The sequence below is a fragment of the Falco biarmicus genome, chromosome 4 (genome assembly GCF_023638135.1).
Source record: "Falco biarmicus isolate bFalBia1 chromosome 4, bFalBia1.pri, whole genome shotgun sequence".
NCBI classification, from domain to species: Eukaryota; Metazoa; Chordata; class Aves; order Falconiformes; family Falconidae; genus Falco; species Falco biarmicus.
This window is the reverse complement of record NC_079291.1, coordinates 13,436,082-13,463,222: the sequence shown is the minus strand read 5'-3', so window position 1 is coordinate 13,463,222 and position 27,141 is coordinate 13,436,082. Positions and strand designations below refer to the sequence as shown.

The 27,141-nt window shown below is 39.8% G+C and overlaps 1 protein-coding gene across 3 annotated transcripts in view; it reads left to right on the top strand.

Annotated features, from left to right (window-relative positions):
• Positions 1-27,141, top strand: part of CPNE4 (copine 4) — a 315,588-nt gene that overhangs the window by 109,492 nt on the left and 178,955 nt on the right. For all 3 annotated transcript variants that reach the window (XM_056337705.1, XM_056337704.1, XM_056337706.1), the window contains exon 2: positions 9,758-9,945. In XM_056337705.1, the coding sequence (XP_056193680.1) occupies positions 9,766-9,945 (180 nt within the window). In that variant the 5' untranslated portion in view covers positions 9,758-9,765. The remainder of the gene's footprint in view (positions 1-9,757; positions 9,946-27,141) is intronic.

Sequence of the window (27,141 nt, the reverse complement as noted above, 5' to 3'; positions counted from 1 at the left end):
CAACTTATAGTAAGTACACCTTCAGGTTCCATTGCAAATCCAGAAATTAAATGCTGAATGGGAAGAGTGTCCTCACTGTTGTTCTTAATGTGCCTATCTTTGGATTAGCAGCAGAAAGAAGCTTCTCTTGTAGGATCATTTTTATGCTCCAGGAAAAGCCGTTATGGCCATCTGTTGAGGAAAACGAGCAGTTTGCAATATGTTATATCTGTAAATGGATAAACTCTTCCAAGCATTACATGTGTTTATATAGATACTTTGGTGTAATTGAGTATAACTGAGGAATACAATTTGCTGCTTCATTTCTAAGTAACAAGGACAAGAGGAAATGGCCTCAAGTTGCACCAGGAGAGGTTTAGTCTGGATATTAGGAAAAATTTCTTCACCAAAAGGGTTGTCAAGCACTGGAACAGGCTGCCCAGGGAAGCAGTGGAGTCACCGTCCCTGGAGGTATTTGTGACATGTAGATGTGGTGCTTAGGGACATTAGGTAGACTTGGCAGCACTATGTTAACTGTTGGACTTGATCTTAAAGGTCTTTTCCAACTTAAACAAATCTATGATTCTATGATTTCCCTGCAGCTGGTAGCCAGCGTGCTTTTGATAGTGGGTAACTGTCATTTCAAATGTATTTTATATATGTCTATATGATAATGCAAGAATTAACACAGTAGACTCTTAATCTTTCTTGTTCAGAACTGCTAATTATTTGAACAATTATTTTGGCTCAAATGTCTTCTGAAGGCTCTCAGCTGGATTTATTTGATAGCAGAATTGTGATTTCTACACCTTGGAGTGCTGGGACTATTTGATTTTGTTCCAGGCTTATCTTTCTCTGAAGTGTAGTGGAATATCAGTTAAACCTTAATTATTTAAGATTCTTGGATAAGTAACTATATTGTAAGGCTTCTTGTTAAGACAAACCCTGTTTTATTTTTCCTTTAATACCTAACTGGGAGAACTGATTTTAAAAAAGCAGCAAACATATCCTCAGAGTGAATAGAGGGTTTTTTCCGGTGTTTCATTTGGTATATTACATAGTACAAGCAGCAAACTAGAATGGCAAAGCTAAGATAATTGTAACGGATTTTAGTGATAAGCAGTCAAGTGTCACATGCTAATAGCTTTGAAGTTGTTGATTCAAGATATTCAATTACATTAGTGTGATTTACTATGCTTACATTTCACTTACATTCACAAACCACACATGGTGTGTGTATAATAGGTTATTTTTTTGTGTGAAACTCCTCAGTATGGCATTTGAAGTGGATTCAATAGTCCTGAGGTTTTCTGTGTGTCAGTGCCTAGTCTCTGCGCTTACAGCTACCTATGCTTCAGGTATCTCAACAATAATACTGCTGACTCCTTGAGATTCGATAGCCAAACCATCAGGCAAGTCGTTTACTTGTTTGGCAGCCTGAATTTTACTGGGCCTTCATGTTGTGCAGTCCTGCTTGTAAACCCTCAGCTCATGGAGTCATGTTATAGAGCAATCTGAACTTTGCTGGTATTTCTTTCCTTTGCTTTTAAAATACATTTTAAACTTTTATAGTTATGAGAAAGTGCTGTAGAACATCAGTTCTAACAGCTTTGCAAATAGAAGTGAAATTAAGAACGAACCCAGTTTCTTTAATATTTTCTTAGATAAAATATGCTGTTTTCACAATTGGGAAGAGCAACACTGGGACTGTTTAATATTTTTGCTTGGCAGTATCGAGTTCTAAGTGAAGGATTTGGACAGGCACATTTAAGAAACAAGACTGTGGATAAGAGGACAATTATGGGCCTAGCTGTTCCAGTGTGTCAGCCTATAGAGGAGTTAGTCTGTTTTCTCCCTGGCTTCTACGCTGTTCCCAATAAAATATATTCTGTTATCCTGTTAAGACGCCACGCTGTCTTAGAAGGTGTCATTTTATAAACAGTGCAAAATATGCACCCTCGGTCCAAAAGCCTGTAAGCTAGCCTTGCTGCAGGAAAGGCAGACTCCTTGTGACTGGTACAAATCCAGTGAACATGACTTTGCTTAATTCTGTGAAAAATCTTTGCTGCTTGCCCACTAAAAAACATCAGTACTGCTTTCCAGTAGCGGAGGATCTTCTTGTCTGCATTTATCCATAGGTAAGTTATTTTGGTCTCTTAATTTGTTCAGTCTCCTGTCTTTCCTATTAATGATTTTTAAGATGTCTCTTCTACATATTACAACATCGCAAGCGGGAAGACAGTGGGAACTTTGTAAAGTAAGAGGTGACTGATGGCATTAGTTAGCTACATGCTAAAGGAACAAGGGAGAATCTTAGATATGTACTTCTAGTAGAGGGTAATGGAATATATGTATTTTAACTGCTGACTTTTACAGATGGTTTGTATTGCGTCAAGTGAGTCTGCCTGCAATGGGGACTACTCAGAGCATCCAGAACTGGGCACATTCAAGCATCTCCCAGTGCTCCAGTTATTGTGGGGCTTTCCCCTCCCTTAATTGAAATGGAGTTATTTGTATAGGTGCAGCACACTTTTGTACAGTGTTCTGTCATACATTATGTGTCTCAATTTCTTTTTGGTAATTTGCTCTGTGGTAATGAGTCCTTTTGAACTGTCAATGTGTGTATAGTTCCATTTACACTGCTGGCACTTTGTTCTGAACCTTCTCCCCTCCTGTCCAAATAAATTGCTTACACTATCAGATCTGTCTTACTGTTCACAATAGTACTGCTCTGGATTCTCCAGATCCTCCTTTGTTACTGAGTTTATTGCTCATTTTGCAAAGGGTTCTTTCAAACTTCAGTAGGTATAACTTTAAATAATCCCTGTTAATTGTTGTATGAGTCAGAGAATGAAAGGGAAGGAGGAAAAAATATTTTTAATTGCACAAACTATCCTGTGGAGGGGTCTAGCTAACCTGTTGATTTCTTGTTATATAGTAATTTATATTCAAATTAATTTTGATAGCTGGCATTTTGTCTGTATTACCTGTGAATGTGAATGTTTAAACTTCTGTAGCAATTTATAATGTAGTTGATGTTGACCAGAACAGTATTTTAATACTGATAGGAGGAGTCTTGTGCAGTGATAAGAGATACAGCTGGTAGTCAGGAGTCTGGGAGTGTGGTTAAGGATAAGTAATTGAATGACCATGTTTAAAGATAGTATTGATTGTTTGTGAGAAGTAAGTTTCCAGATGATAGGGAAAAATCAGAGACAAAACTCTCTAATACCCAGTTTGGAGTTTTAGAAAGTAGGCATTCTTTATTTTCGGCGTTGGATGCACGGGGAATAAGTTCCACCCAATGTGCATACCGACTCTGTTCACTGTTTATGTGGCAGATCTATACATATTAATGACATTTCTGAAAAAATGTTAGCATATTCATTACAGTTCCAAGAACTGCTTATCATATCTACACTCTTACCACGCATGTGTGGCCTTATGGGTTGAGGGTCCTCTGGTGGTGGTTTTGGGACATCTTCATCCTCTTTGTCATCTTCCTCCTCTTATCCTTTTCATGACCTTCTCTTCTTCTGGCCCTGTTTCACCGCTCTTGGCTCATGTCTCTGTTTCAGACCGGTTCTTATCTACTTAATAGATAAACTATATGATGCGCTGTTCTACTAGTAGCTAAACTACATAATACAGTGTTGTACAGTTCAGCAATGTCATGGATACATCAGTTGCAACGTTTACAGTTACGCATACTGGCAAAGTTCCCCTAGTATCGCAGAGATGCACAGAGAAAGGCTAAGAGGCAGTGGTCACAGCTGCAACAAGGATTAGGAATAAGGAAAAAAATAGTTCATAGTGAGGTTGGTCAAACGATGTAACAGGGGTTACAGAAAACCCTATGCTATGAAAATGCTATAGTGAGAAAAAAATTCTGCTATACGGAGGAACTGGAGGGCAATGAATATCAGCTGTTGTGGCTGATCACTGGTTTCCAATCACTCATATACACTTGTAATAAAGATAGGTCTGCTTTCTCTACTATCACTCTGGGCTCCGCCTTCAGTCCTGGGCCAGCCAGGTGTCTTAGCAAGTTCCTCGTTACATACATGGAATATTAATTTAATCAACTTGCTGAATCTCCAGTCACAATGAATTCCCATCTTTCTTCATTTGTGCAAAGCTTATTTGCCAACCATGCAGCTGAATGAGAAGGAATGGGCTTGCTTTTTACAGCCAAGGAAGCCTTGATGCCAACAACTGATAGAGTAATTCAGTGAGACTGGGAATTCCAAATTGTGTAGTTTCTTAAAGAAAAATTATTGCTTATCTCAATTAGTATCATTTCCTGAAGGGGTCTGTGGCCTACATTCTGCTGGAGCTCAACAGGTAACTAAACAGAAGAACCTTTTAAAACTTTTATTCCTGAACACCCAAAGTAATTTCATCTTTTTCTATAAATCTTGCCCTTACTGTATTTTGTGTAGCTTGGTCTTGCATCATAATGTGAGATAGGAGAGAAGCACATGAAATCCTCAAGGCCTGAGAAATGCACATTTGAAGCCAATGAATAAGCTTAGTGGCATTTGGGTCAGGCCCCAAGAGGTGGTTCTGAAGCATTTGAACCCTCTTTGCCTGATGATTATGTTTCAGTACTGTGTTGTCAAATGACTGGGAGAAGACAGGATTGCTTGGGGTGCTATATTACTCAGCTGCCCACTCTACTGAAATCAGTGGGACATTTTCTCACTGACTTCTGTGGATCTCAAAGTAAACCCTATAAAAAGTAAATACTTTCACAATGGTATTTTGTTTAATCAGATTCTGCTTGTCACTTAAAGCTAGTGATTTCACCCCAAAATGAATACGACTATTTAGACTTTGATTTTGCCGGAGTTATAACATAAATTGAGAATCTAGAACAGAATTAGAGGAAACAATTTTCCTAGTGCTACAGGATCACATTTTTAATCATGTAGAAAAATGAGTTTCCATCTGGTTCGAACTGTGGAGCACTAACTTTTTTCCAGGAGAAGTTGGTAGTCTGAGTTTTAAGAATTTTAAGCTGCTAACTGTAGACTTGGTTTTCATATTTTTATTAGACTCTAAGCCCTGGAAGATCCAGAAACTGTAGGTTCAAAGCTTTCCGTCTAGAGAGTTCAGCTGCTCCTGTCTTGAATGCTAAATTTCTGTCCTGTATGGAGGTATAAGTAAGTAGGGAGCACTTAATGCTACAACATCTAGTGTTTTTAGGTCTTTCCCTCTTTTGGAGGTGCTTATTCACAACTCTTATTTCAGATAACTACCGTTAGTATTTCCCACTGCATGCACATACTTGTAAACAACATTTACCTCTCCAGGAGTAGAGTCTTGCTGTTTATTTTTGCAGAAGCAGGCAGATGCTCTTGGTTCATTTTCATTTCATGACCACAGTGCCAATAAAAGAAATGGTTCAGACACAGCCCTCAACAAATGGTGATGGGGAACCTGCAACTCCCAAATTCATTTGCATGTACTTTGGGCTGGAGTACAAGTTTCAGAATAGTAGGCCCTGTTTCCAAATGCAGAGCACACTGGTTACTCCTTTTAATCTCAGCATCTTTCTTCTTCCCTACTCATTTATTACCTGAACTGACGGTAAGGCTGAGTGTGCATGTTTCCCTGATTCTTTGCAAGGTGCTGTGGAGAAGCAAACTTCTTATACTTCACCCAGACAACTTGAAGAAAAGCTTTTTGGAGATTTTTTTTTTTTTGTGTGTGTGTGTAGGACAGCAAAATGGCAGTGTGGACATGGGAGAAAATTTGAAATCTGAATTCAGATAACATCTTAGAGTTATTTCATGAATCTAAGGAGCCCAGTTACAACTTTGCAGTGAGGTTCTCTAAAGCCCTCTGTGGATCATATTTTGTAACAAGGTAGATTGATTGTGTGAGCTGAATTAAAGGCTTTTAGATCTCGATGAGAGGCATGTACTGTTTCTATTTCACCTCAGAGTTCCTTACTTTTGTAGGCACTAGATGGCTAAACATTTTTAAGCCATTCAGTCTCTCTGAGAGAAGAAAGACTAGCTAGCAAACGTGTAATACTGGTTTTCAGTGTAATCCAGTTATCTAGCCAGGCCAGACTTCTGGACTTCCATGCTATTACTTTTAATGCAGTAGCTACACATAGGAGCTTTTGTAGCGCTAGTTACCAGAAATGCTGGGCTCATGTCTGTCTTCTGATTTTCTACCTGATTTTGGAGCCAAGGGGCCCAAAGCATTGATTAGTATCCATCTGTGCTAAGCACATGAAAAACAGATCACAAAGGAAATCTGTAAACTAAGAAGTTTACAATTTGGTTGTCTCCTGCTTAGTCACAGAGTACTAGAGGTTGGAAAGGACCTCTGCAGATCATCTATTCTAAAACTCTGCTCAAAGCAGGTTGCTCAGGTTTGGGTGTCTCCACCCAAACACCCAAACCTGTTGCTCAGGAACACTCAGACAAGGTGTGTGTCTCCAGGGATGGAGTCGACACAAGTTCTCTGAGCAGCTTGTTCCAGTATTCAACCAACCTTACAGCAGAAAGTTTCCATTTGTTTAATCAGAATTTTCAGTATTTCAGTTTGTGCCAATTGCCTGTTGTCCTATCACTGGGCCCTGCTGAGAAAATTTTGGCTTCATGTTCTTTATTCCCCCCCATCAGGAATTTATACACATCAGATCCCTCTGAGCCATGAATCTCTTAAAAAAATGTCAGAAGAGCACATTAATCTCTACTAAATAAGCTCTAAGTATGCTAGACATAGAATATTTTTGGGACAGTGGAACCATCTTCCAAGGTCCTCACTTTTTCTTTGTATTCCATAGGGTACATGGTCATGGTGCTATCAAGGTCTTTCACACCTTTTTTTTTTTTTTTTTTTTTTTCTTCTTTGGCTTGGGGTTTTTTGTTAACATAGTATATGCTTCAGTTTCAGCACAGTGTACTTTAAATTTTGTCCAGTTGGTACTGCCTTCTTCCTTGCTATTTCACCATGGAGAGGTGAAACCATAAGGCCTGGTCTTGCTTCCTCGTTCTGTGCAGTCTAGCACTGGCTAAGAAGTTTGTGTGGGAAGTGTATGATGATACACTGTTTTCCTCGGAAATGAAAAAGAACGTGTGCAGCAATGAACTGGAAACTTCAGTAGTATGTGATTTATCACTTAGTTCACTTCCTTATCTACAGTGTCACTTTCCTCTCACAGAAACAGATCTTATTCAGTGAATGTTAAAGCCACATGGACATTGAAGAAATAATGAGGTTATAATGAAGTGAAGAAGGAAGAGTTTGCAGCAATGAAAAATGAGCAATTTATTCTTCCATGTACATAGTTAATTGACAAAATACTTCTTACGCAATCTACCTCATCTACATTTACGTAAAATAATACTTTTTTTAGCCACCTTCAGTAGACTCAGAATCTATTTTCCAGGCTGCCAGCTTCCTGGTAACTTGACATCAGTACAACAGCCCAAGCTGGTGATTATACTAAAAGAAGAATATAATGGGACAAAAGAATAAGACTATGGCTTGTTGTAATAGTTGTAGTGATAAAAAGAAATGTAATTTTATACTTGCCTGCTGTTCTGAAAAACCAGTGTATAATTATTGTGGGAGGAGGAAAAATACATCTCTCCCCCTCACTCTGCTACTTTTTCCCCTTCTCTTTAGTGTTGAAATCATCCAGTTTAATTAAATCACCAACCCATTTCTGCACAATGGATGACATTTCATTAATGATGTAAGATGTGCATGAGAGAGAATTAACCCAATTTTCAAATGGATTTCAATTTGGAAAGGGCAGCATGTAAAAATGTCTTGTAAATGTGTGGGATGAGCTTGTTGAGCAGCTTTCTGAAGGAGACTGGATTATAAAATGATGAATAATTAGATAACAGTCTCTCCTCCACCTCAATTTCTGTGTCTTTTCATAATCCCAGTTAATGGAAACTTGGGTACCTGACATCATATATCAGAGACATATCAGCAATAGAATGGAAAAACAGACTTGTGATGACTGCTAGCAAAATACATATACATACAATCTTCTCTGTAATTTTTAGCTAAATAGACTTCAGTGGCTTTGTCAAAGTTACCACCACCTTAAACTGTTCTCTTTTTGGAAAAAAAGCAACAAAAAGAAGAAAACTAGTCTCCCAATCATTGTTTTGAATCATCACTTTTGGTAGTCCAGATATTATTGTCATGCTTAGTTGAGGTGGCAAGTCCTTCTTGCATGCAGATCATTGCTTCTCAGGTTATGGTTTTATCAGAGTAGTTCCGATTAGGCTAGAGCCCAGTTCCCCCTCCTTGGCATTGCTTTCAAGGTAGGACTGTGATCTTTGCCATCACTGACCCGAATTGACCCAGCACAAAATGTTGTTCCCTACCCTCTAAAAGACTGTGAGAACTGAGGTGTGCTTGTCTATTTTCAGTGTTAAGAGTCTTAGCTAAAAATGTATGAGAAGCTAAACTAGTGCATAGGAATAGACTGTGTAGAAGTTGAGTATGCTCCTTGGGCTTTGTAACATAGCTTAATGTCATTATGTTATTTTACCATGTTTGTTTAGTTTTGCTTTTTTCCCCAGTCATGTTTCTTTCCTGGGGGTGAATCCAAGGAAACATAGTTTAGCTGGCAGCATTTACAGGTCAGGTGACTGCGAAGGGCTGAAGGAGGCTGTTTTGATCTTAGGATGTCAGGCACTATGGTTGTGTCACGGCTCATGTTTCGAGAAGCCTGTTTTACCGTAAGGAAAAACGTCCACAGAGCCTGAGCTAGAGATGGTAGTTAGAGCCCATCTGCACTCAGTTCACTTACAAACATCTCGAAACCAGAAGGCTGGGTTTTTGCAGCAGATCAGTGGTCATATAGTAAGTTGCTGTATAGAGCTGAAGAATTCTAAGTTGTTAACAAGCTTTTCTCTCATCTGCAAGGAGAGCAGATCGTCCGCATCATCATTCAGGCTTACCTTCCTTAAGTTTATCTGTATGTATTCAAGGTCCTCACTGTACTGCCAACTGTTCTTACGCTGAATTTAGAAATACCTTTCTAATGTTGCCTTTATAATTCATAGGAAAGCTGGATATTCTGAAGGTGTGGCTTTGTGAGTTTTGGTTTTATTTTTAACTTCACAGAGCAAGCAGCTGCATGGTACTTAGTTGCCAGCTGGGGTTAAACCACGAGAACTGTGTAACAACAAGATTTGCCAGCATAAATATCCTGCTTTTCTGCTTGGGATGTCAGTCTTGACTACTTGCTTAGGAATGGGGTGGTGGTGTAATCTTCTGCAGTAATGTGGAAATAGAGAGTGAAATGTATTTGGGAATTTAAGGTTGATATGAAAGGGGCCTTCTATGGCATTTACGTTAAAAGTTTCTGTAAGATAAACCACTTGCTTTTTAGATGGAGTATAGAGAAATAAAGGCAGATTGAAGGAGTGCTTAACAAATTTAATTTAGCCTTGTTACTGGAATAAGGTGTTATCTGAAGAAATTCAGAGTTGCCATCCTGTCTATCCTTTGGCAAGGACAGAACTGGAAGTCGAGGTCTCAGTTCACCCCCAGAGTTCAGGGGCATGGTGGAAAATTTAATTCTGAGCTTGACTTATTTCTAAACATACAAGACGATGTATTTCTTTCTTCTACAGGTACTCCTTTGATTTTATTTCCCCTCTTGCTTTGGACCTCATTCACAGTTATGGGGTCCCATTGGCTAGTAGAATATTGTGTTGGCTTCTGCATGGGAGGACAGACTGTACCATGCGTGCACTGTTCATAATGGACTTTTTGTCTCTTTCAGATAAAGGAATGAAGAAGATGAGCAACATCTACGAATCAGCAGCCAATACCCTGGGAATTTTTAACAGCCCATGCCTGACTAAAGTGGAGCTGCGAGTTGCATGCAAAGGCATATCAGACAGGGATGCCCTCTCAAAACCAGATCCCTGTGTCATACTTAAAATGCAGTCACATGGCCAGTGGTTTGAGGTGAGTGTTTAATAGAATAAAAATTCTTCTGATGCTTTAGGACAGTATAGACAAAGTGAGGCAAAATACAAATAGCAGGAACAATAAAGAGAAGAAGCAATTTGAAGCATGTGGCATAATCGTGTAAGAGTGAAGGGAGATTTTTCCATTAACTCTAACACAATTTGAATCAGACTCTTAATGACACTTTGAACTTCTCTTTGGAGTCTAGATTAAAAATGAAGATGAATAAAGAATGAAGCATCATAAAACTTTTCCCTTTAGGCCCTCTTGTTTCATCAAAGCTGTATAATATCAGAGGTAATGATAGTGACCATCATGTATTCCAATCTAAAGAAGAAAAATGTTGTGAAAGAGAGGAGTATTTATTACTAGCTTGCAAGGAATTTGGTGACAGAGTAGCTTGATTTGCAAATTTTGAGTGTTACAGTTGGATTGCAGGTTTGATTAATATCCCACTTTGTGTTATTTTACCTAATCTTAGAAACCATTTCATAGATAACGGAAACGGGATGTCTTAGAGGCATGCAAATTGTAAATAAAGAACATTAGAATGGAATGTAATATTTTAAATGATATCTTGTAGGTTATTTTACTTACAAGTTACACTTGAGTGTTTGTGATTAATCAGGCTATAATAGGTGTGAGTTTTAATGGAAAGTATGTGTGAGAAAATTAGGAATGTATTAAATCCAGTTCATTTTGAGTAAGCATTCATCCCTCTGTTTTCGACATTTTAGCATTCAGATTAAGATTGTGTTATCTTTCAGAAGATAAAAATGATAATAACTGTGAACATATCCAGAAAGCAAAGTCTCAAATTCATGAGTGTTTTAATTTAGCATTTTCAGCCAAGTTTGTCAGACTTTGGGAGTTTTGTTCCAGTTATTTCAATTGTGTGGTTTTGACCTATGGACCTCTGGAAATATTCCAGTGCAGGGTCAGTAGCAGCATAGCAGTTAAGGATTTTTTGGTGGTATTTTTCCTCTTTTCTTATTTCAATGCTGTGGAACTGTTAGATAGGTGCCTGGTAGGAAACCAGTTTATAAGTAGAAAAAAAACTTTCACAATTGTCCTAGTGCTGCAAAAATCAGTGTCTTCATGTAATTGAAATTTAAGGTGATGTAATAGCCCCCCAAAAGGTAATTCTAGCTAGTCATGTAGAAAAGAGAATTCAGCTGCACTGTATGTAATCACTCAAATAGTAGAAATTAAACAAGCAGTGGATTAAAGGTCAAAATAAATGAAACACTCCTGTTTGGAAAGGAAAGATTGAAATCTTTTGGGCCATTTCAGTGAGTGCATTTCACATGGTCTGTCTGTGGCCAGTTACGAGCAGGGTAAGCAGCTTTAAATTATATATTCTTATGTTGTAATGGAGATTGCTTTTATTTGATGTGGTTTTTAATTTGGAAAGTGATTGTCTGAATAGAGTAATTCTTGCAGAACAGATCTGCTTGCTGATATGATTCTCATCTTATGTCAGTTGCTGCTACTGTATAATGAAAGTCCAGGGTATTCATTTTAGTATGAACAAAAAGTTTTTATTAGTTCATGTTCCTATCAGTGCAGCAGAGCTAATACAGCTCTGACATGAGCCTTTTCCTATTCTGGCCAGCACATTCTCAACAGAATTTTTAATCAAGTTCCAGTTGCTGAGCTAAATTAATCAGAGTCACTCAGGTATACCTGAAGACATAATTTGGCTGCAAGGATCTTCTGCTGATGACAATCAATGATCCAGTAAGACCTGAGATGGCAGGCAGACTAGTAATTGAAAATAAAAAAATCTAGTTACCCGTGAAGTGAGTATATTCAACATAGAAATCACTAAATGGCAACCCAGAGTGGAGTGGAACTGAAGAGGTTTGCATCTATGGATTTGGTGATTTCATTAACTTGTCTTGAATGTCCAGGTACCTTAAACCCCTTGGAGGCTGGATGTCTCCAAACAGGCTGTAGCAAAATCTAGTATTACTGAAACATGCATACTGGTCACATTCTGATTGTGTGAAGGATTTACAAACATGGAGCACAAGCTGTGGTCTGTATATGCTTGTGCTCTTGCAAATAGGTGCTTTTGAAATGCATGGAAGGTACTGAGGACTGACTGCACAGCTCCTGCTAGGCCAGCTGCAGCTGAAGCTGGTGGGCTTAGGCTAATGGGATTGCATTGTAGGTGCAATTATAGATGGTAGGACATGATGGCCTCAGTCTATGTATGCAGACAATCCGTGCAAGTGAGAAATCTGTGCATATTTGTCTCTGGCAAAGTTTTGGTAACACATGTCAGCCTGTCACTTAGGAGAAATTTTCTTTTTTTCTCTCTTTCTTTCTCTCTTTCTCTCTTTCTCTCTTTCTCTCTCCAGTTCTGCAGTACTGTGCATATGTGTTTGTGTAAATTACGCCACTCACACATATAAATATAGAATGAAACTATCCATGATGTTGTAGAGTGGGTAGGTGCTGTTTCCAGAGATTGGAAATAGCATATGTGTATTTTTTTTTTTATGTGGTGGATTTTCTGTGGTTTGTTGTTTTTCGTGGTTGTTGCTGTTATTATTATTATTATTGTTATTACTATTATTGTTCAGTCACTGAAAGGGTGAGGTTGGAAGGGACCTCTAGAGGTCATCTGGTCCAGCACCTGCTGCTCAACCTAGAGCCAATTGCCCAGGACTATGTCAGATGGTTTTTGAATATACCTAGGGAGGGGGACTCTACAACCTCCCTGTAAACCCTATGCCACTGCTCAGTCACCCTCACAGTAAAAAAAGTGTTTCCTGATGTTCTTATGTTTCTACTGGTGCCTATTGTCTCTGGTCCTGCCGCTAGCCACCACTAAAAAGAAGCCTGGCTTTGTCATCTTTGCATCCTCCCTTCAGGTATTTGTATACATTGATAAGATCCACTCCACCCCCAAGTGCTCCAGCTGCGGCCTCGCCCATCCTGAGTAGGGGGGAAGGATGACCTCCCTTGATCTGCTGGCAATACTTTGTCTAAGGTAGTCAAGGATACCATGTGCCTTTGCCGCAAGGGCACATTGCTGGCTCATGATCAACTCTGTCCAGCAGAACCCCCAGGTTCTTTTCTGCGAAGCTGCTTTCCAACTGGTTGGGACCCTCAGCACATATTTGTGCATGGGGTTATTCCTCTGCAGGGGTAGGGCTCTGCATCTCCCTCAGAACTTCATGAGGTTCCTGTTCGCTCATTCCTCCAGCCTGTCAAAGTCCCTCTGGATGGCAGCATGACCCTCTGGCATATTAGCTACTCCTCTGTTTGATGCCATCTACAAACTTGCTATGAAGGTACAGTCTACCCTATCATTCAGATCATTAATGAAGATGTTAAAGAGGACTGGACTTTGAGTCACTGATGACCAGTCTCTGGGCCTGGCCATTCAGCCAGTTTTCAGTCCACTTCACTGTCTGCTCATCCATCCATACCTTAACAGGTCCTCTATAAGGATCTTATGGAGAAACTGTGTCAAAGGCCTTACTGAAGTCCAGGTAGACAATATCCACTGCTCTTCTGTCATCTACCAGGCTGTCAGATTGGTCAAGCGTGACTTCCCCTTGGTGAAGCCATGCTGACTACTCCTGATGATTTTCTTATCCTTAATGTCCCTGGAAATGGTTTCCAAGATTAACTGCTCCATCACCTTCCCAGGAATTGAGGTGAGATTGTCCAGCCTGTAGTTCCCTGCATCATTTGAGGTTGGCCATATTATTCCTCAGACGTGAAACCATTAGGAACATGTGCAGGACATGGACAAGTACTCAAAGAAATCTGAGTATTGTCCCCAGTTTTGGCACAGATATGCTTGCTGGTTTTATCTTTCTATCTGGGTAGATGTTTCCCCATAAACAAACCTGCATGTTCAAAATGTGAAGACATACCACTCCCCTCAAATTTCTCTGTGTATGTATGTTGATGCTGTCTGAAAAGCGCTATCTACACCGATCTAGAGTTAAAATGATATATTGTGTCTCCCAGGAAAATCGGCAGTTTACTCCTTCTCTTAGATTAAGTTTGTATTTTTAGCCTGAGATGACAGGGTGTGATACAGCAGAATTTAAGATTATGCTGTCCAAACATACCAGAAGACAATTTGCTGATCCGGGGCTGAATTTTAGCTCTTCTGGCCTTAATTTTAGGCAGGTACACTTGCAGGGTGGCCAAATGTTATACTTCTTAAGCAATGTAAGATAATAATTTGATGGCTGTTTTTCCATATTGATTTGAATGTTCAAGGAGTTTAATTAATGGACTAAGCTTCAGATGGTGAATGGCTGAGTGGGGTAATGGAGTCAGGCAAAGGTAGATGATAATAAATTCCTTTGCTCCGATGGTTATTTTACCCACCTGCAGTGTGAATGTCCTTGTGTAAGAAATGTTAATTGTATATAGCACGGCAGTCTTCAGCTGAGATGTGTTAGCATTGAAATTCTCATTAACTTCTTATTCCTAAGAAAGTAGCTTGGGCCTGTTCACAGGTTGTAACCTGCATGTGGCAAGTACATGTTATTTTGAAAGTCAAGTAGATTGCTGAGCTGTGTCTGGTCATACGAGATTACATGAGATCAGAAGGTGTAATATAGCCTGAAGTAGCCAGGTGGAATGTGATGTCTGTAACTATGAAAAGAGGAGAGGAGCTTAAGAAGACAGTAGCCATGTTTTGAAATCAGGGTGGGCTTCCTGTAGCTGTACTCCTACAGCTTTCTGCAGCAGGACATGGAGTATCTGCTACCTTGTGGGTCTGAACAGCCAGCTGGAGTTTTTGCTTTTTCCCCTAAGATGTTATTAAGCTTGAAGTAACCGCAGAGCAAATAAAGCAGCACACAAAGGCAATGTGCAGTTCGTAAAATTCATGTTGATGGAATTGGGTGAAATTTTTTGGATGGATAAGTTTGTTTATGGAAATAGTTTTTTCATTAAAATGTTATCTGAAGTCACAAATTTGGTGAAGCTCAGTAAGCTTTGATAAAAATGTGTAGGGCAAACCCTCAACTTTTCATTTTGGTGTATTTAAAATAAAAGGCATCCACTTGCCATTTAGCATGACATTTGATTTCAAGGATCAGCTTGGCATGATTAAAAAAAACAAAAGTGAGTTATCTTTTTTTTCTTTTGCTTTGAGAACTAACCCTGCTCATCCACACAAACTTTCATGCAAACAGACAGTAGAGAACAGTTCCCTTGGAAATGCATGCAACTAATGAATGTGTGGAATACCAGTGCAGCCTACTAAACGGGCTAACTAGGAATCAAGCTATAGGAAGGATACAGTCTTGCTCTTAATCTGTGTTTTCTTTTCCATGTAGTCCTGCTCTGTCTTTTGTTTCATTTCTGAATTAATTCCAGCTACCTTCTCCTTCCTCTACCTTTTCACCTGCCTCAGCTCCCCATTTCGCTTCCTAGCACCTGCTGCCTTGTTTCGCTCCTCTGCATTTTGGAGGGTGAGGGATATTCCTTGCCCCTTCCTAGCATGGGGGAGGGATCTGAAGAGAAGGCCTCGAGTCAGACTCCAGCTACTTGTTTCCATAGAAACCCAAAAGTCTCTCATGTTATCCATCTGTGGCTGTTACAGCCCACCGCAGAAGCCAACAAGCCATGAAACAGGGGCGTCTGTGGGCTGACATGTTCCATGACTCTACCAAACTGTTCCAAAATAACTACAAAAGCACTGTGAAGAGGAAAAACATCATCTATATATAGGTATACAAATAAACCCAAATAAATACATTTTTTTGTTCATCTACATGAACTGAAAGTAATAGCTGAAGCATCTGGATGGAAGTGAAAAGTTTTAATGATTAGAAACAAGAACTACCACCACCAGCAGCCATACAGAACCAGGCTCAAGGCCCGTCTAACCCTGTCTTGCATTTGCTAGTTGCTGACAGTGAAGAAGTGTGAGGGAAATATAAGTGTCTTTCCAGCTTGCTCTACCAGCCCTCAGTGCTCTGCAGCTTAGGGAGTTCTTAAATAAGAGTTTGTGTCTTTGTAGTTAAAAAATATTGGTATAATAACTTCCATACCTTTGTTCAAATGATTTTAAAAGTTACTGTATTTAAAAAAATAAACTTTCATGATATCCTGGGACATAAGAGTTCTGCAGCTTAAATGGTGATTGAATAAAGTAATACTACTTGTATTTTCTGAACTTGCCACTTGTTGATTCATTTTAAGTCCCTTGTTCCTGTATAGGATGAGACACCGTGAAAAAAAAGGAAGATACTATGATAAAAGGAATATACTGTGATAAGAAGAAGACTAGGGAAAATGTGGGCCCTCTCTGGAAGGAAACTTTTACCCAGGATATGGAGAAGGCTGAGGGTACTCAATGACTTTTTTTTTGCCTCAGTCTTCACTGGCAAGTGGTCTAGCCACACCATCCAAGTCGCAGAATGCAAAGGCAGGGACTGGGAGAATGAGGAACCATCCACTGTAGGAGGTCAGGTTCAAAAACATCTAAGGAACCAGGAGGTGCACAAGTCCATGGGACACAATGAGATGCATCCACGGGTCCTCAGGGAAGTAACAAATGAAGTGACTAAGCCACTATCCATCATATTTGAGAAGCTGTAGCAGTCCGGTGAAGTTCCCAATGACTGGAAAAGGGGAAACATAAAGCGCATTTTTAAAAAGGGAAAAAATGAAGACCTGGGAGCTACAAGCCAGTCAGTCTCACTTCTGTGCTTTGAGAGTTCCTCCTGGAAGCTATGCTAAGGCACAGAGAAAACAGAGAGGTGATTAGTGACAGCCAACGTGCCTTCACTAAGGGCAAATCATACCTGACAAATCTGGTGGCCTTCTATGATGGGGTTACAGTGTTGATGGATGAGGGAAAAAAACCTTGACATCATCGACCTGGACTTCTGCAAAGCATTTGACACCGTCCTGCACAACATCCATCTCTAAACTGGAGAGACATGGATTTGATGGATGGACCACTTAATGGATAAGGAATTTTCTGTGTGGTTGCACTCAAAGAGTTGTGATCAGTGGCTTGATGTCCAAGTGGAGACTAGTGACGAGTGGTGTTCCTCGGGTTGGTATTGGGACTGGTGCTGTTTAACGTTTTTGTCAGTGACATGGACAGTGAGGTTGAGCACACCCTCAGCAAATTTGCCGATGACACCAGGTGTGGTGCAGTTAATGTGCTGGAGGGAAGTGATGCCATCCAGAGGGACCTTGACAGGCTTGAGAGGTGAGCCTGTGCAAACCTCATGGAGTTCAACAAGGCCAAGTGCAGGGTCCTTGGGTCAAGGCAATCCCAAGCACAAATACAGGCTGGAGGATGAAGGAATTGAGGGCAGCCCTGAGGAGAAGGACCTGGGGGTACAGGTAGATGAAAAATTGGACATGAGCTCACAGCCCAGAAAGCCAACCATATCCTGGGCTGCATCAAAAGAAGCGTGGCCAGCAGCAGGCTGAAGGAGGGGATTCTCCCCCCTCTGCTGTGGTGAGACCCCACCTGGACTACTGCGTTCAGCTCTGGGGTCCTCAGTATAAGAACGACATGGGCCTGTTGGAGTGAGTCCAGAGGAGGGCCACACAGATGATCAGAGGCTGGAGCACTTCTGTGAAGACAGGTTGAGAGAGCCGGGGTTGTTCAGTCTGGAGAAGAGAAGGCTCTGGGGAGACCTTATAGCAGCCTTGCAGTGCCTGAAGGGGGTCTGCAAGAAAGCTCAAGAGGGACTTTTTAGAAGGGCATGTTGTGAGAGGACAATGGGTAAAGGCTTTACAGTGGAAGAGGATCAATTTATATTAGATACTAGGAATACATTCTTTACTGAGAGGGTAGCAAGGCACAGGAACAGGTTGGCCAGAGCAGCTGTGGATGCCCCCTCCCTGGCAGTGTTCAAGGCCAGGCTGGATGGGGCTTTGAGCAACCTGGGCTAGTGGAAGGTGTCCCTGCCTGTGGCACGGAGGTGGAGCTAGCTCAGGGGTCCTCAAACTTTTTAACCAGGGGGCCGGCACGCGGATGAAGTGGCAGGCAGTCATCTGCGGCTGCTTGGTTTCCCCCCCCAAACCCTGGCGGGGGGGTCTGTAAATACCGGGGGCCGGATTGAGGACCCTGGGGGGCCGTATCTGGCCCACGGGCTGTAGTTTGAGGACCCCTGAGCTAGATGATCTTTAAAGTCCCTTCCAACCTGACCATTCTATCATTCTATGAAAATCTCTGTTAATTTGGGCTTTTAGTCTTCTGATTTTTCTGTGACAAATCAGTATCTAACCTGTCAAGGAACATGGATTAGTTTGGATGGTTATTTGAACCATGTTTATTTCAGAACACTGTAGAGATGCTGTGCCAAAAGTGATTGCTATATTCTGATAGAGATTTTTAGGCAGTGATTTGGGTTTTATTCTCTGCTTTAGAGAGCTGCAAGGCTTCATAGTGGGCTGATTTATTGGATATTTGGTGGCTTTTTGAATTATTATTTTTTAATAATAGGCAATGCTAGAGCAGATTCTAGATGCTCTTTTTTTCTGAGTTCACTAAGATTTCAACTTGGTAAACAAACATCCTGTATAAGATTAATTGTAAGTAATGAGGTAACAGTAAGATGAACATACCATCTTATGAAGATTTTTCTCTGACAAAGTAAGGGAGTTACAAAGTTCTAATGAGATGGTTTTTATCAGATTATGCACAATTTGGTGGCAAGGGAGGTGCTTTCATTCAATATCTATTATGAAGTTAAGTTAGCTCTTCTCGTTGTGAAGAAGCTTCCGATCTGTTTGCAGATTTGGGATTTTTTTTTCTTCTGGATGTAGAATGGGACTGATAATTGGAAATGCTACCTGAATTTCTCTGGCCAAAGCTTAGGATAAGGTCTTTAGTAAAATATTGGGTTTATTGTAATTATCTTTGATTTCATGCAACTCTTTGGTGGTGAAAGCCAACGGGGAAGAATTGTGTCATTTACTGAAATGATCAAGATCTTCACCAGAAAAGGAAGGCAGTGAGTTGTTTTGTTTTGTTTTTTTTTAATGAAGCCACCATGTGGCCAAGGTCCAACATTTCCTGACTTTGAGCTGGCAGTCTAGCTGGTTGAGCCCTACTGCCCAGATCTCTCAGGTCTTTAGAGCGCTTAGTCTCGTGCACAGATCTGTGCCCTGCACATCTTGCAGGTGATGATCTATTAGCACAAATGTCAATTACTGACCTTTGGACCTAAGAAGAAATGGGAGCAGTCCTGCTGCATTCATTTCCTAAGGAGTATTCCTAGAAGGTGATGCTTAAGCATTTTTTCAGGTACCATTAGATCTCTCTTGTTCTAACTGTTGAAACAGCTGTGATTTTATTTACACCACAGCAATGTGCCTGTGTATATGTCTTTATAGCCTATTGTATTATCATGATTCAATATTGTACTTTTCTTTCTCACTTTTCATTAAGTGTATGTTGATGCTAATGAATTCTTCTTTGCTCAGGACTACTCGGTAACCTCTGTTCCTGCTAAGATTTGCTTTTAGCTTCTGCTTTCTGTGGCTGGTAAATTTCCCTGAAGTCTTTCTGTATGGTGTGAATGACAAAGGCAGCTCATCTTTTTCAAAAAGCAATGTAAGTTTGTGGGGTCAGGCTGCAGGGTAATTGAATATTTTATCTCGGTCCATTCTCTGCCTGAATTCATCTAATTGGATATTTTACTTTCCAAGCCTTAATATTTTGGAGGCATTCTCTGTTCCAAGTGTTTGCCTGTTGAAGAACTCCTATCATTAACACTTTCGGGAAGAGTTCTCTCTATGGAGGGAATCTACTGTGAAGTTTTCCTCCATATCTTATAGGACATCCTTAATATTCTGTCCAACTCCTAATGCACTGAGTATATTTTTACAAACATATATGCATAAACTCAAAACCTGGAACTGTGTTTTATATTACCCTTCTTTTTTAAAAGAAAGACAACCTTCTTCCTCTCTCAGGTCTTTTCTAACTACATACGCAAAGTCAGAAGTCTGAAAACTAAAGGCTGTAAATCTTCTGTGTTGGCAAATACTTGATTAGAAGCTGGTACTGGGAATTTTTTCCTCCTGTGCCTAGTTCAGAAACACGAACATCATTAGGTTTTGATGAGATTTTTCTTTTTACACCCCAGGTAGTAATAAGTGACTATTTATTTTAAATGGAATTTATAATAACTTTTGGTTTTATCTCATCCATCAATGCTGCATTCTCTAGAGCTTCCTCATTTCAGCATTTAAACATAGCCACAGTGCTTTCCCCCCCTATCTTTTAAAATCCACTAGTCTTTAAACTTGAATTAATTTGAATCAGATTGTCTCAACTAAAGTCAAATACTGTCACATTGAGTCATCATATATGAACTATCATAATGTCCCACTACCTCAAACAGCAATTTCTGCCTCTGTAGCGCAGTTTGTAAAACATACTGCATGACCAAAGGAGAGAAAACTTGCATTGTAGAAGTCTGTTTTCTTAGTGACAGTGGTTATGTTTGGGCAGGCTGCTGCCTCTCTACTGGAGCTGTGGGATCCCTGCCTGCAGCAGCAGCCGGAGGCTGGCTTCTGGCTGCATCTGTCCAACAAAATCTCTTCAGGTTCCCTGTCTTCATGTCATAGCAAAGTGAAGAGTGTTTTCTCATAGTGTACATAAATGAATAAAAGCAAGTGTACTCCTGAGAAGCCAGGAAGGAACACTTACACAGAGAGGTGGTAAAAGCTACGAGGTGTCTCCCTGATCCTGTGGCCTGGAACATCATCTACTGGGAAGATCTGCACTGGGATCAGTTTTCACAGGAGCCTTCTGCCTGGTAAATCTGCCTCTGGGAGAGCTACGGAAATGAAAAAGTCAAAAGACTTGTGGGATCACATAGTCATTTTTCCATGTTGAGAAATAGTTACCTGCTTAAAAATCAGTTTAATACTGTAGTAGCTTAGAAGAAAATCTGAAAGACCTGTACTTGTTTACATCCTGTTTCAGTGTCCAGTGGATCAGGGACGGTGGATAGGAAGAACTCTGTTCATTTCTCGTGAACAATTTCAGTATAACCATACTCCAGCAGCCATCTTCAATTAGTGCATATCAATGTTTTTGCAAGCAGCACTATGCACGTATCTTCCCATTTGTGCCTGTGAAAGTGGGAACTGGGATGAATGCTCAGTTGTTAGACTTCTCTATACCTTTGCAAATGATTGTGTATTGTTGCTGGTAGAAATGTCTTGAATAGTTTTAAGCTGCCTGGGAATTTTACCTTCATCTTAACTGTTGAGTAATTTGCAGACATGAAATACTGCAATGAATACAACTTGGAGGAGTTATCATTTATTTGTTATCACATTTGATCAAAATACCGTGGCTGACAAAATACATATCTTCTATTAATAAAAGCTTTTTTTGCTTCAGAAACAGGGCACTTCTCCACACCCCCCACACCCTCTGCCCGCCCAGTTGTGAATATTTCTTTATTATTATTGCACTTTCATTAGTATTTCTAATGGTCCTAAGATATGCTTGCAAATACCACCTTTAGCCATGCTGTCTGATGGTTCTCAACTCATGCTTCACTAACTTTTCACAACTTTTTCTCAGGATGACTCACCATGAAAGCTGTGACGCTTGAACAGTGTTCTCAGTCATATTAATAAAAAAAGAGTTTTCTATTACTGATGTTTTAAACCAGGTCAAGCCTTGTAGTTTTGGTATATGAGAAGGGTAAAAAAAAAAGAAAAAAAGAGAGACTGTTCAAAATGTTTTCAAAATTATCTAATGAAGATACTGGGAAAAGGAATGCTTTACAGTGCTCCCACTGCTTTGTTAACACTGTGTAACTGGCTTGGTAATCTGTCACAATGTATATCTTTATAGAATAGATATGAAGCTGTCTTTCACACCTGTAAGATTGAGCATTGGTGTATGGTACTTACTAGTAGTACTCCTCACGGTACCCAGAGCGTCAGGAATAGATCTGAGGGCCCTGTGGCTGGCTGAGAGTGATTATTTCATTCCAGTGCAGAAAGCAATCAGTCTTTCTCTAAAATCTGTAGCAGTAATCCCAGATGCACAAAAAAGGGCACTTGAGCTTTTCTGTACACAAGTGTGTGAGGACAGCCTTTAAGTAGAATGACAGCCTCATTAGGTAGAGATGCTTAAAGAGGAGGGTTATTTTTGTTTTCATGTGTCCCTGTGGGGCAGAGACAACATGGACTGAGAAGGTGCAGATGGTGGGAAGCCTTCATCTGCAGCTCCCTTGCGTGTCAAGATAAAAGAATTGACAGCCATGAAGGATGAGTTTAAGAAAGAGCTTGCTTTCCGTCTTTCTCTTTCATTCATGAATTAAACCAGATTGTAAAATAAAACCTGGGATGTGTTTTTTTCATGCCGTACTATACTAGGCTTTTGCAGATATAGGTCATCAAAAGAGCTTTTTCAGAGGCATTTAGCAAGTAAAGGAAACCAAAGAGCTGATAATAAAAATATGAGAAATAAAGAAATGTGACTGCTACTTTTTTTTTTTTTAAAAAAATAGTTCTGATTCCTGATGAAGAGGTACAGAATACCAGTAGCTCATGTGACTGAACAGCCTTAGGGAGAACTTTGCAGAGATCCAACTCTGATCTGTGAAGTGGGGAGGATGTATTATCACTATATTTAGAATTAAGCGTATCTTTACTGCGTTTAGTATTCTTTTTTATTCTTTTGCTCTCTTTCCCTGCAGTTTAATTATCTATCCATCAGATGCGTAATATTTTTAAATTTAGTTGAAGAGTCTAAGGGCTGCTTTTATCATGGGCAGGCAGATGCACATTTCAGATTGACTCAGTGATATGTCTGCCTCTCATGAGCTATTTATTACAGATACACAAAGTTCACACATCTCCAGGACAGATTTTAAGCCTGACTTGACTTTAGTAGTCTGACAGATTGTGATAAACCTACAGTAAACGGGAGTCTTTGGAGCTGCTTTGTAGGTAGATAATTCACTTGATTGATTTGGTGCACTAATTTTAACCTATAGCATCAGAACAGGACTGAGAGATTGTTAGCATTTGAACCTCTTCTGCTTTTACTGGGAGGGGGTTTAGAGCCTAATATGAATTGTTTCCTGAAGGGAAAGAGTGGTTATGAAACTCTGAGATTAACTGATTTAGAAAACCAGCCAGAATTACTGTGAATATTCTTTGAAAAATCTTCTACTCAAATATTGATGACAAGAGAGACCAAATTAATTAAGCTGGTTTGGTTTAAAACCAGTGCATAACAAGATAGTATGCTGTTGATACCAGTTGATGGAGTTTTAAGTTTATGTAAAAGTAAAAGCAATGTCACTGGAGCTGTTGTTTTTTTTAATCTTACCTCACATTTGTTGTAATCGAGACAGAATATAGACTCCATGAAATCTAACTGAGAATTAAGTGTGTCCAAACTACATTTCTGTATAGATATGCTGACCTCATCTATTAACAGATATTTTCAGTCTTTGCCTGATTTTTTAAATTTTTTTTTAATGGAACAGATTGACTTTTTCTTCCTTTCTCCCCTTGAAAACTTCACAATTTTGCATATAAACCCCATGAAATCCAAGCAGAACCGCATTGCATTAATTACCTGCATTGAGATTTCTTACGTAGTTTGTGGTGTTAATCGTGTATGTGATTTCTGCTCTTGTTTCTTTTACTACTCTTTGCATTCTCCAAAAGAAGATCTGAGATGGTAGCATGTGTGAACTGGTAAAAGACTGCTTCAGAGGAGTAAAGCAATAAAGCTGAAAAAATCCCCTATTCTTGGCAGGGGGCTTGTGGTGGCTGCTGCCACCACCACACCACTGCTGCTGTCAGCAAAGCAAAATGCTTTTACCAATCCTGGCTCTACAAAGATGCTTACTTGCCAAGAAAATGTCAGGGCGCTATGGACAGTCTGTACTATTTGGGTGTAGGTCGCTTAGGTGATCTGGTTCAACAGATTTTACCTGTCTTTTGTTCAAAATGTCATGCGAAATAAAAGTATGTGATAAGCCAGTTCTTGGTTTGAACAGTCTCCTCTAGAAGAGCATGTAAGTCATTGGAACTGCAATCATTGCTGCAGATCCCTATCAATAGTTTTTCTGCTCAAAGACCTATAAGGTATTGTTCAGTGAGATTCTTTATAATTTAGCTTGAATTCATCGTAAAATATTAACTGCAACTATCTGAGGTAGATCTCATCATTTTGTGAGATGCTCGGTTTTCATTCCACACCACCAACCCAGTATGTTGTGGTTTTAAAGCAGAAAATACCCACTGTGGTAATCTGAATTTGTTATGATATACTTAATCAGAGGGGGGAAAAAAAAGTGGTTTGAGGCTTTTGTTTATCCAAACATTTGGAAAAACATATTGCGTGCCGTCGGTGTAGAAGTGGCTGCTATTGTAGAACCAGGCGTACTACATCAGTTCTAAATGCTGCTTCAGGGAAGCATTATGATGATCACCGTACCTTGTTGTATTTTAACTTTATATGTTTGTTTGAGGGCTGATTAGTCTGCAGTAGCCTTATTACTTGTGTAACTTAAACGATTGTGCCGTGTCACTGCGATGTGAACTGGACTAGTTTCAACAGCCTTACTCCACTGGCTGCCCTTTGGATTCCACATGGCTGCAGGAACTGTTTACAAACAGTGACATTTGCTGTTATAGAACCCTATCTGCACTTCTCCAGCTTACATCGGGCATGCCAGCTGCCATGCGTGTGTCTTCCCTGTTCTGCACAGGAACATATAATATAAATTCCAATGCCTTTGTTTCTCTGTTTGAAGTTACTGCCTTTACGTTGTCAGTTACTACCCAATGTTTCAGTAGTCTGTTTACAGCCCAGTGTGTGCTTACATTGTTAAAGGCCTTGTGCTTCTCTGCTAGCTTCCTTGGTTCTTTAATATAAATCCCATAGTAGTTCTTTGACCATCTTTGCATTAATCTTATTCTTCCTCTTAACAAAGAAGCTATTAATGTATTTTGTAAGTAGTGTCTCTTCTTTCTTCCTTTAGGTTGGTGGGACTTGCTTGATGGTCTCCCATGCTTAGCCTAATAGCTCCATGATGAAGGCACATCAAAACATTACAGGCCAAATTTTCCTTTTTTGTATATATAACTTGTGTTTTTCACTGGGAAATTATTGAGATTCTCTAATAATATTGGAAAGTGTTGATAATAACTAATCCTGTGGTACTGAGCGAGACTTATCCTTAACAAAAGTTAAAATTCTATGTGCAACTCCATTTCCACAGAAAAGTGCTATTTTTTTATTCAATTTGTATGTTATGCTGGTTTTTAACTTCTAGAGCTTTTTGCTCAGATTTTGGTTGGTTGTGGATTTGCTGATTGACAATAAATTGCAGTATTGGCACCAAAAATAAAGTGCTTGCAGGGTTTGCATGCTTTTTTTAAAAAATTATTTTATAGATTTTGCCTTTTGTAATCGATCTAATGTTGTTATGATGTGAAGTGGCTGTGTCCTGACCTCCAGGTGTGCCTGCTTTCTGGGAAAAAAGGTGGTTGCAAGTTGCAGTTTTAATGGAGAATAACACACTTAGTGTAGCACTTTTAACTAGATAGCATTTGTGTCTCTCAGCTTTTCTTTTATGGTAGAAACCCTTCCAGTTCACACAATTTGGAGTTAAAGAATGAATGGAATTGTTACTGCATTTTAAGGAATGATTCAAAAGCCTGAGGTTTTCTTTGTAATTTAGAAGAGCTGTACGTATTCTCTACTAAGCTGAGCATCAAGGGTTTATGTTTGTGTTATTCTTGGAGAGGTAATACTAAGAACCGCAAGGAATATATGCTTCTTTAACAAATTTTAAAAACAAGGAAGTCCATATTTTTTAATACATTTTAATTGTATCAGTTGGGAATATTTTTAAGTACGAATCTGGCACAGTGCTAGAGTTCATAGCATTTACGTTGTCATAGTATGCCTCTTTCCAGCTGTATATCCTCTTTCAAGGCAGCCATGTGCTCTTACCGATTTAACTGCAGCACAGCTGATGTGGACTAATTATTTTTTTCCTCCTCTTCATTGTATTGTTCTGCTTTTTCTGCTGATTTTAGCTGGAGTTGGAGGTCAGTCTATTTAAAGAGCATACACTTTTATCTTGATGTCTCTTGTGAACCATTGTATGATTTGGCTACTCCCGGGGATCTTTGCAGTAAGAATACATAATTTACTGACCATCTGTCCATCTTTCCCTTTTTCTTTCACTACAAATGTGGAGAGGAAAAGCTGAAAAGGAGGCAGTTGTATAACACGTATACAGAACTGGTTGGTAAACTGCTGACCAAGTTACATACTCTGTTATTCAGAAGTCAGCTTTGTGCCAGCAGTTGCTGTTAAGACATGAAATACAAAGAAAGCTGGTGTGTCTCACATAGTACTGAAGAGAAATGTTTATGATGGATTAGTTTGTTTCAAAAGCAGTTGTTTGAGTTTTTTTCCTGATATATTTGTTGATTTCCTTACAGCTCTATATTGCTTTCAGCCAGTGTTCAAAATCTCAGGCTACATCTTATTTTGTGACCAGCATTCTTTTATTGCAGCTCTGGGAAACATTCTGTCCAAACAGGGAGCTAATGAAAGTCCTGAATGATCTGGCTGGAAGGGCTCAAGCTAGTTTTATTTGGGGATTGTATGTATATGTGAATGGGAGAAAGAGGGAATCGAGATAAGATGGAAGAGATGCTAATGTAGAATCAAAATGAGATTGTATCTAAAACCCAATAAGCACGGAAACTTTAATACAGCCTGGGGAGCAGTGGAAGGTGGGCCAAAGAGAAGCTTACAGAATAGGCTTTTGGTTCTGAGGTGTGTCTAAAGGACAACTAGGGCTGTGAGGAAGGAAAACTTTGGTCATTTGACTTCTTTACGAGTGTCTTAAAATAGTTGCATCAAAGCTAACTGACTCTAGGAAGCTACTCTGTTCTAAAGAACAAGTCTTATGAGGAGAAGCTGAGGGAACTGGGTTGTTTAGCCTGAGAGAAGGAGGCTCAGGGGAGACCTTACCGCTCTCTACAACAACCTGAGAGGAGGTTGTAGCAAGGTGGGTGTTGGTCTCTTCTCCCAAGCAACAAGTGATAGGACAAGAGGAAACAGCCTCAAGGAGGCCCAGGGGAAGTTTTAGATTGGGTATTAGGACAAAAATTTTTACTGAAAGGTTTGTCAAGCACTGGGACAGGCTGCCCAGGGAAGTGGTT